Source organism: Camellia sinensis, chromosome 4 (genome assembly GCF_055761805.1).
Source record: "Camellia sinensis isolate YWXY chromosome 4, ASM5576180v1, whole genome shotgun sequence".
Taxonomy (NCBI): domain Eukaryota; kingdom Viridiplantae; phylum Streptophyta; class Magnoliopsida; order Ericales; family Theaceae; genus Camellia; species Camellia sinensis.
Genome location: NC_138964.1, coordinates 16,489,014 through 16,499,768, shown reverse-complemented (window position 1 = coordinate 16,499,768; position 10,755 = coordinate 16,489,014). Strand labels below are relative to the sequence as shown.

The following is a 10,755-nucleotide window of genomic DNA, read 5'->3' as shown; positions in this document are numbered from 1 at the left end:
TTAAATTAAGTCCAACAATGCATTTGCTTCTGCTCGTTGTTTTGAATTTGAACCATCCTCCGAAATCATTTCAAAAACATCAATCAATGTTGACAACATTCCAGCCAAGCTGACTAAAGTACCATAGTGTGAACCCCAACGTGTATCACCAGCACGTTTACGATTAGTTTCTTGATTTAAGCCTTGCCTACTTGATAGCTCTCCAATATTACGTGCTTGAGCAACTTTTGCAGCTTGCTTGTCTCTAACAATATCTAGGCATTTACATGATACTCCAACAATATTCACCACATTGGAAACCAAAGTGCAAAGTAAAGAAATTTGATCATGATTCTTTGCCATGGCTACAAGTGCCAATTGCAATTGATGAGCAAAACAATGAACATAATATGCACAAAGATTCTATTGCAGTATAAGTGTTTTAAGACCATTGAACTCACCTTATATATTACTAGCCCCATCATATCCTTGACCCCACAATTTAGAAATACTCAATCCAAATTTGGAGAATAAATTTTTCATAGCTTGCTTGAGTGAGAGAGCATTCGTATTAGCAACATGCTCAATACCCAAAAAGCGCTCAATCACTTGGCCTTTTTTGTCAACATATCGTATTACAACTGCCATTTGCTCCTTGATTGATATGTCACAAGCTTCATTAATCAAAATGGCAAAAAGTGCATCAGCAATATCTCTAATAATCACATTGATAGTTTCAAATGCGGTCACATCTACAATGTCTTTTTGAATATCAGAAGATGTCAACTTGAGATTTTGTGGAGCATTACTCAATGCAACCACTTTGACATCATCATTATGATCAGCAAGAAAATTGAGAAGTTCAAGAAAATTTCCTTTGTTACTTGAATTTTCAGATTCATCATGCCCACAAAACGCAATTCCTTGTCTTAGAAGAAATTTGACACAATCAACCGATGCATTCAAACGGGTTCGATACTCAATTCGAGCTTGATCAAATTGTTTGAAAAAAAATTATTTGAATATGTTGCTTTTGGTTTAACAAGTCTTGACATTTACTCGAATCTTGATTATGAGCACTATTGGGACCTCTAACATGAGTCTGAATTTTTTTTAATTTTTTCTTCCAATTTGAAAAACTCTCACCAACAAAAGAATCACCACCAGCGTGATCTCTAATATCGGGTTTGAAAAGATAACAACATAAACAAAATGTTGTATCTTTTGCTACGCTATACTCCAACCAATTATGAAATTCACTAAACTAAGCCTGATTAAATCGCCGAAGTTTTTGTCCAAATGATTTTTGTGAAAAATTATGATCACGAGGTCGACAAGGACTATCTTGTAGATATGCCCTACGAATTTGGTCTTGATCGTTAGGATTATAGTCCATAATTCGAGGCCGTAGTCCTGGATCTGCAGGTAGGTCTGCTAAGTTGATTTCTATGCGACTTTCTTTTGCAGAAGAATAATTATCATCTTTTTCTTGAGGAAGAGTTGATTCTAACTTTGATTTTCTTTTGAAATATTTCTCCATGACTGTTTTAAAAAATAAAAAATAAATAAATCAAAATGCAAATCAAAATGACAAACCCTTACAAATCAAAATCTCCAATTTTAATACAAATAAAAAATTTTAAATTTAGCACAAATCACAACAAATCAAAATTTCTTATTTATTTTGATTTAAATATTAATCACTACTAATCACTAATTATAACTATCCAATTTAAATATTAATCACTATTAATCACTAATTATAACAAATCCAATTCCCTAATTTAAATATTAATCACTATAAATTAATAATTTTAATTTTAGCACACATCAAATCTCTAATTTTAGCACAAACAACAACAAACAAAAATCCCTAATTTTAATATAAATCACCACTAATTAAGATTAATAATTTTAACATATCAAAAATTTTTATTTTAACATAAATGATAACAAATAAAATTACAAAAAATAATAAATAACTATAAATGGATACTCATAATTTTTATTTAAAAGTAAAAATTAATAAATAAAGTTAACTGTAAACAATAAAGAGAAGATAACAATGTTATAGTGTGGTCCCAAATCTGTGTTGTGTGATCCTAATCTGGTGAATCACGAGTCGGTAAATTGCAAAGTAACAAAGGGAGACAAAGAATATACGAAGACACTTAACAAGTACTGTGAATAAATAAATAAAAACAAAGAATTTCACACACTTTTAGGGTTTTAGGGTTTTAGCCTTGCTGTAATTGGAGTTGTGTGCGCTCACCCAAAAAAAGGTTGTGTGATAGTATTTGGTTGAGATTGGGATTCAAAAAAAAAAAAAAATACAAAAACAAAAACAAACAAACAAACAAACAAACAAACAAAACATGGGTGCGTGTGTCGGTATGTTTGGGTAAAATTGGGAGTGCTGTGTATATGAGGGGTAGGACTGTGTGTAAGCTAAGACCCAACAAAAAAATTGAAAAGTCAAGGAGGGCACGTGACCCCCCCTCGCCCCTATGTTCGTCCGCTCTCGTTTGTAGAGGTCGAGAATGAATAGTATAATAATATCACTTAGTGAGACAAAACTATGTGAATGGGTCAATAATCTGGGAATGGTGGAGAGTGAGTAGCCAAGTGAGGGTGGAGCAAGTGGTCTAGAAGAAGAAAATGGCAGTGCAACAAAATGGGTAGTGTATCCCCTTAATCCCTAGAACATTCTTCTTTTAAACCTCGGGAATTAGACCCTATTTATAGGCTTTTCATTGGTACCAGAATATATCAAGTAGCCAAACAGTACAACGACATGTGTCGCAGGATATTCCATCATGAACCACCAAGCCTTGGCATATATGTGTCCCTTGACATGTACCATTTATTTGACACAAAACCTCAATAAGTACCACTATACTATCTGTTTGGCACAAGTCTCGACGTATACCTTTTTGGTACGAACCTCGATAGGTGTCCTAGTTGTCGTGGCACTTGCCTTCTCAATTCGGTTTCGCAAGACATGTACTCTCCAGACTTATGACCTACTGTCAGCCATACTAGTTTCAACCTCATTGACTCCTCCACTCTTAGCCACATATCCACAAACTCCTCAGTTTTCCAAGGTGCAGGCTAGAGCAAGGTCTGTGCCTCGTACCAAGCCCAAGGGGACTTTCTTGGTCCTACATATACAACCAAAGCAGGTCCTTGACCTGGATATATGGAAAGGGAGTCCCTTCCTTTCAGACTACACTGCTACCATCATCACGGGGTCACCGTTGTATACTAGCATCCTTGGTGCCTGCTATCAGCTCCAACTAGTAAACATTGGAGCCTACTATCAACGCCAAGCTATACATGTTTTGGGGCATGCAATTAGTGTCGAGCTAGTAATACTTTGGAGCCTATTATTAGCGTCGAGCATTAGTCTCTCTTTGTAGAGGGAAGGCCTCTCTCAAAGACTGTTATTACCTTGGGGGGCCTTGCCCCGGAAGATAGTTGTAGAGGTCGAAGGTGCCACGACTCCCCTTCCCTTAACTAGTGGCAAAAGCAGTGCCGTAGTAAAATAGCGGCCCTGAGGTAGAGTCTGCCTTCATAATTGAACCTTGGCAAGTAGCACCTCAACAAGTTCCCTTTGGACACTTTATGGTCTTGGATAATTTGGTCAAAAAAACAAGTCAGATCTGGTTCTGTCTTCTGGTTAACCCGTTTTTTTTTTGGGTTTTGACCCATATGCATTTAATGATACTTATTCGCCTAACTGAGGCCACTTCAATGATTAAGGGGTTGTTTGGCAATGACTTTTGTAGTTGGCTTTTGGCTTTTTTAGCTTTTTAGCTTTCGAATGACAAACTTTTTGTTGGATTTTTTGGCTTTTTGGCTTTTTTGACTTTTTTTTAAATAATTTTTTTGTGATTATTTAGCCAAAAGAGTTTGCCAAACCAGGGCTAAGTCAATGTCTTAATTTCTCTCCCTCTACAGCATTTACCATTATTTCCTATCATGAAGATATGGAAGTCAATTGCACCTCCAAGGATCAAAGCCTTTGGTTGGCTCGTTTGGTGGAATCGTGTTATAACCACCTGTAGACACCCCATTTTTGACTGTCCTTAAGACTTGGGTGCCTCAAGTTGATCACTCGATGATGAAATTTACGCTGTACAAATGTTCGATTTCTTCAGCAAGAAGAGCTTCTAAATCCTAACCTCACACCCTATTTAGACCAAAACTATTTTAGACCTTAAAACCCTCTTTTTCAATATATTTTTCCAAATGCTTCTATGATGTTCTGAGGCTTGCATTCCGTTCAAAATATTGCACTTTTCGGTAAATCGAGTAAGAACAAAATGGAAATAAATGGAAGGGAAGTGAACTCTTTAAAATCTTTAAAAGCATCTTAGTTATAGGTTTGGAGTTGAAGGAAATAGGAGGGGAGGGAAGAAAACTAGTTAGGGGGAAAGGTTGGGCATCAATCCGTTAAGATAAAAATGAGTAGCCTTCACAAAAATAGGCATGTCTCTTTGCACACTTATAATTTAGATGTGAGGCTATCACCATTGGAAAGTGGACTTCTAGGGATTTAATTTAGACTCAAGAATCACCTAAAACTGAATCCGGATGAGGGAGATATGCCCGTTTGAAGTCGGGCTTGAAAACATATTTTTGTTTGGCCGGCCACTATTAGTGGGCGGCCGCCCCCTTTTAGTGGTCTGCTGACCACTCGTGTCAAAAATCATATTTTTGCAGATATTTGTGCCAGCTGTCTCCCACACGTGCATACACTACACCAGTTGTCTATATACTGGTATTTTCGACTGAGGGGCTTATGTTTCTACATATACTTGACCTTCCCTCATGTTTTTAAGGTTAGAAAAAATTCCAAAAACTTCAAGACTTTCATAGCACTCTCTCTCTATCTCTCTCTCTCTCTCTCTCTCTCTCTCTCTCTCTCTCTCTCTCTCTCTTTATCTTGCAACCTACACACTCTCTCTCTACACTTTCTAAACCAAAAATTTAGCTCTCCTTATTGAGGTTCTTGAGCTCAAATATCAGCTCCTGAGAGTGAGAACTTGTGGGTTTGTTAACAAAAGAGTTGCCTTGCTTCAAGAAGTATAATTTTGACTATCTTTACAATACATCTTCCTTCTCTTTTCTTGTTGTTTTTGAACTACTTTTCAACTATTTTTATGGGCTGAAGCTTGTGGTTTAAGGCCATTAAAGATAAAGGGGTTAGCCACCCTTCTTTGAACCTTGGTTCCTAGGCCTTTACCTTTGTGTTTTCCATCCATTTCTCAATTTTTTTTTTGAGTTTTTTACCACTGAATTTCGGAGATTTTCAGAGGTTAAAAACATTGTTTTGAAGTCCCAAAAATGGAGGGGTTAGCCTCCCCTCTATGTGCTTGTTTACTAGCTTAATTTCCTCAATATTGTATCTTACGTTTTCAAGCCTTTCCATATGAATTTCAGTGTTATTTTGGACTGATTTAAGTCATTCATTTCATTTGTGCTTTGTATAGTATGCTTGTAGAGTAATGGTCCTCATAGGTTTGTAGGTTTAGGCCTTAGCCACCAACCTATTTGAGTTGATAGCATTTATTTTATGCTTTTCATACTTGTGTTCACCTCTAATCACCTTTGCAACCTCCCACCTTTCTTGGCTTCTTCTTTGCTTTGAGAGTCATTTTAAACCGATTGTTTGTTTAAGCTTGGGATAGAGGTCGTTGTGCTTAATGGTTTAATCTCCTCGGAGACTCATTACCAACGGCATGACATCTCTCTCATGCCCAAAACTACTCTTTGTTTGATACTTTTTTCCATTAGTGGACTTAATCTTCATTATTGGACTAAAAGGCTTAAGGAATGAAAAGGTAATTAAAAGAGGTATTAAAATTGGAATAAAATGGAACAAGATAATAAAATTGAGCTTAGGGTTCAATTGGACGTTAATTGAACCCATTGAGTCTTGGAGCATTTCATACTTATTAGTGATGAAAATGGTTCAAGGCTCAATGTCAACCACTTCCCTTGATCAAATCCATAATAGGAAGGATGTTTTGTGGTCTTTCCTTACCATTTATTGAGATTGTATCCCTTGGTTCATAAGTCATCACACAATGAATTTGTGCCGATTGATGGGTTCGGAATCAAGCCTACCTTTCCTTTGATCTGTCTGATGATAAGGAGAGGTAGGGTGGACAAACATCCTCTGAAAATGCTTTGTTTGTTATCTGTTGCAGCAAGGCAGTACTACAAATTAGTGGTCGGCCAACAACTTTTTCTGTACGGCCGTCCACTACTTCTGGCTGGCTAGTCACCTTTTTCAACTAGGCAGTACCATTTTTCATGTAGAATAGAGTAGAGACTGAGGCAAAACAGAACAATTTTATGATTGCAAAACAGAACCCTTTTGGCAGTAAAAAAGGAGCATTTTCAGGTGGAAACCACTTTCATACATGAGCATACCTTGCTTTTTAGGGCTGATTAGTTAGAGTACTTAATTACTTAGCTTAATTAATTCTCTAGTCCTTGTATTATTATATCGGAGTTGTAATAATTAGTTAAAGTAGCTAGTTAATTTGTGCTATAGATAATTAGTTAAAGTGGCTAGTTATATTGGCATTGTAATAATTAGTTAAGTAGCTTAACTAATTCATTTATTTGGACCCTCCTGTGATAGGGAAAATATGTAATAATGCATGTATGTCTTCCAACCGCACGTCTTTCTCTCTTTTATATACCCGCTTATGATGGATAGTTTAGAGCATCACATTTCCTTTAGCACGTCCCATGCTTAGCATCCATTAGTCTTGCATGCATGAAGTTCAGTTCAACATTTTATCCAGCATTGTCGTTTAAATACTTCTTTGAAAACGTGTTTAAAACCTTATGCTATCACATTGATTCACATGCCAAGCTAGTAGCTAGACTTCTAATCGCATATTGCCTGTGTTGCATTAGGCATTTGTCATTGGTTAGGATCATGCATTTTTCTAACTAGCTTGTTTTTTGGCTCACCTTGAGAATTGGTGTAAGCTTTTATTGTTTTACCATACAGTATGCATGTGATCGTTGCTATGTCAAGCATGAATACCATGAGGTTAATTGCTTAAATGATAAACTGTTTGAATGCCTGTGGATGGAGGCTAATTGCTTAAACTAGAATAGTTTGATCAAGGTAGTTATGAGTTTAATTTTTTAAGTAACACATATTCAAAACAATTCTCAAACAAACATGAAATCAAAATGTTTCAATTTTTGCAAATTAGTCTATACTTGTGTGCGTCACATAATAAGGTTAGCCTAATAAACAGAACAAGAGCATATAAGGTAAATAAGAATTACATCATGATTCGTAGAGGCCGATCTTTGATCGGGCGAGTGGGGTGCTCAATTCATGACCTTCCATTCTCGTACCTAAGTTCTCGATCCGAGACACTCTTGGAGATGACGGATAAGTAGCCTTTGGCACGAGTTTCGGGTTTCCTAAATTTTCTAAAAATATTTAGGTGGGACTCTATAATCTGGCAAAGCAATCTATCTTTGGCATTTTTTTTATTCAAAATAGATTTTCCAAAAGATTTGCCAGATTTGGACTCATTTGTGTTTATCTATTTCACATTGCACTTGTAGAATCAGATTCAGAACCACAGGAGTTCGAACTATGGGGGCTAGTCGTATCCGAAAGGAGCACGAAAAGCAAACCACACCACCAATTTCCTTTTCAAAGGCACATCATCCTAAAATTCACAATTATTCATTTGCTATTGTACTGCTCATTCCCTTGGAGGGTATGCGTTATAATTGTGAATTGGTGGGGTTGTATCTTCTGGATAACTCCGGAGTCATTTTCAACTTTATTTGCTTGGTGGTATGGACAAAATTGCAAACATTTGGCCAAACTCATTTAGAAAGCATTGCCACTTGCAGTGTTATGTACCCTTTGGCTTGCTAAAAATGGGAAAGTCTTTAACAACATTGAACCCATCTGGTCTGAGTTAGTGGAGTTCATTAAAATCAAAGTAGCTACATGGGTGAATTGTCATCAGATCTCAAAGAAGTCTCAATAAATGATTTCATATTCAGTTTAGAAGGTTTAAAGACAATCAGGATCCAGAAGAGATGAGGTTGCTAAGTGGAAGTTCAACTGATGCACTCATGGCCTAATGTGTAGTTACTCTATTTATCTTATGTGCTAAATTGTTACGTTGCTTGCTTTGGCTATTTGTTAAGACATTGAATTGCTTCTTGTTTATCTTTGCTCTAGTTGGTTTCTCACCAACTCATAGTGTTGTGCTTGCATATGATTGGCCTCGCCTTTCGGTGCCAACCATTGAGGGGTATTGATATGATGTAGTCGTGCCTTCACCCTTATTAATGTAATCCGTGTATTATATATATATTTTCTGATAAAAAATAAAATAAAATAAAATAAAATCTTGCCTCCACCATTGACAATAGGTGAAAGAACCTTCAGAGTATATAGGCCCCATTTGTTTTAGGATAGAGGCTTGGGACATGATATTAGAAAATAGTCCACCAAACTATTTTATTTATTTATTTATTTTTATATGTTGGGCATTTTTTTTTGAACATTAATGTTTAATTTTTTGTATTTTTTGTTAAGTAAAAATCATAGTTTTATTTGTTTTATTTATTTTATTGTATTTTTTATTTTTTATTTTTTACATGTTGGGCATTTTTTTTTGGAACATTAATGTTTAATGTTTTTGTGTTTTTTTATTATTTTATATTTATTTTATATAAAAATAATTTAACAATCCCTACACCAACAACTATCATCAAAACAAATACAGTTTTATTTAATCCCCTCACTAACAATCCCCTCACTATTAATTCTTTCACTACGAATCCCCTCACTATGAATCCCTTCTATTCTACCTCTGAAAATAAACGGGCCCATAAATTAAGTTTGAATGGCTTTGAGTGATAATGTGAGACAAATTTATAATAGTTTGCTTCAACTTTTTTAAATATTGTCTATATAGTTTTTCCATTAAACCACAGTTAGGTTCACTTAAAACCATTACATTGAAAATTAGTATCCACAATTTTGAATTTTTGGTGTCTGGTATTCACTAACAAATTGCGTGTTGGAGTGTAAATACAAAAATATCGATTTAGAGTTTATTTGGCATGACCTACTGTAATACATTTTTTTTTTATTTTTTTTTTAAAACTTTTTTAAGTCACACATTATAGGAAATTACACTTTTGGAGACCAAATTTGGCGAATAAAAAAAATTTAGTCGCCAAAAGTTGTGGGATTGGTGACCAAAATTATATTAGTCGGCAAAAGTACAAGATTTAGCCACTAAATTTTTTTAGTCTGGGTATAGTGATTATTAGTGACTAAAAAAAAATTAATCACTGAAAATTCAACAGTTGGCAACTAAAAAAAATTTTAGTCGCTAAATATGCCACAATTGGCGACAAATTTTTTTTTTAGTCGTTGTGTAGTTACTTTTGGATATTAAAATTATTTAGTCGCCGAATGAAAAACCAAAAAGATACTTTTAATCTTTGGCAAACAAAAGTTTGGTAGCCAAAAATTTTAGTCATTGTATAGTTACTTTTGGCTATTAAAATTATTTAGTCACCGAATGAAAAACAATAAATTACTTTTTATCTTTGGCAACCAAAAATTTGGTAGCCAAAAATTTATTTTCAGCGACTAAAAATAATTTTAGTCACTGTATAGGTACTTTTGGCTACTAAAATTATTTAGTCGCCGAATGAAAAGGAAAAATTTACTTTTTATCTTTGGCAACCAAAAGTTTAGTAGCCAAAAATTTATTTTTAGCGACTAAAAAAAATTTTAGTTGCCAAAAAATTAAAATATTTGGAGGTAGGTATTTAAAATTTTGAAGGGATTAAAAAAAATTAACTGGCGACTAAAATTTATTGTTGTGAATTGTGTGAATGATATATATATTTTTTGTTTCTAAAACAAACCCTAAACAAACTAGCGCCTCTCTCTCTTTATTTTCAGGGGTGATTATTTAGTACTTCTAAAGTATGGACACGTGGTGCTGTACAAGGTTTAGATTGGTGGAGAGGCGTAAGGGCCCACAATTTATGTTAGGGATGGGAAACAACATGAGGCTAAGTAATTGGTGATTGGCTTAGAGTATGGCCACATAGTACTCCGGGAGTATTGAATAATTTCCCTATTTTCAGGGTCTCTCACCCTCTCCATCTCCTCTGCTCCTCTCCCCTCCGTCTCTCAGCACCGGTCTTCCTTGTGTACGTCGGCAACCGGAGCACCTCCTCCTCCTCCGCCATCGCCATCGTGACTGCTGCGACCACCACTGCCACCGCTACTACCTCCGTCACTCTCTCTCTCTCTCTCTCTCTCTCTCTCTCTCTCTCTCTCTCTCTTCTCATCTTCTCTTCACTTTCCATCGCCGCCGATCTTCATAGATTTGAGTACCGCCAATCTTTTCATGTCGCCGCCTCGTCCTTCTCTGCTGATCTTCACAGATCCATCGCCACCGCCGCGAGATCCAAAAGCTTCATCGCTGAGAAGAACTTTGCTTTTTAATGATTGTTCATATAACAAGGGCGGAGGTAGAGGTGGATATGGAGGGGGTGGAGACAGACGCAGAGACAATTACAAAGACAGTGGAGGTTCTGGTCTAGATAGAAATTATCACGGTGGAAACCATTCTCGCCCATACTGAAGTTCAAAGGAGCAAATTTATGTAATAAAAATTGTGCTCGAAGTGATTTAATTATATTTTGTTCGCGGGATTGTTCTCATACTGGAGACAAAGAGGT

The 10,755-nt window shown here is 35.8% G+C and overlaps 1 protein-coding gene across 1 annotated transcript; it reads right to left on the bottom strand.

Moving 5' to 3' along the window:
• Positions 1-10,266, bottom strand: LOC114256903 (uncharacterized). The gene is made up of 3 exons (XM_028196597.2): positions 10,166-10,266; positions 453-907; positions 1-344 (listed from the first exon to the last, which is right to left on the bottom strand). Exons 1-3 carry the CDS (start codon positions 10,264-10,266, stop codon positions 1-3), a joined length of 900 nt encoding a protein of 299 aa, XP_028052398.2.
• Positions 10,267-10,755: the final 489 nt, after the last annotated feature.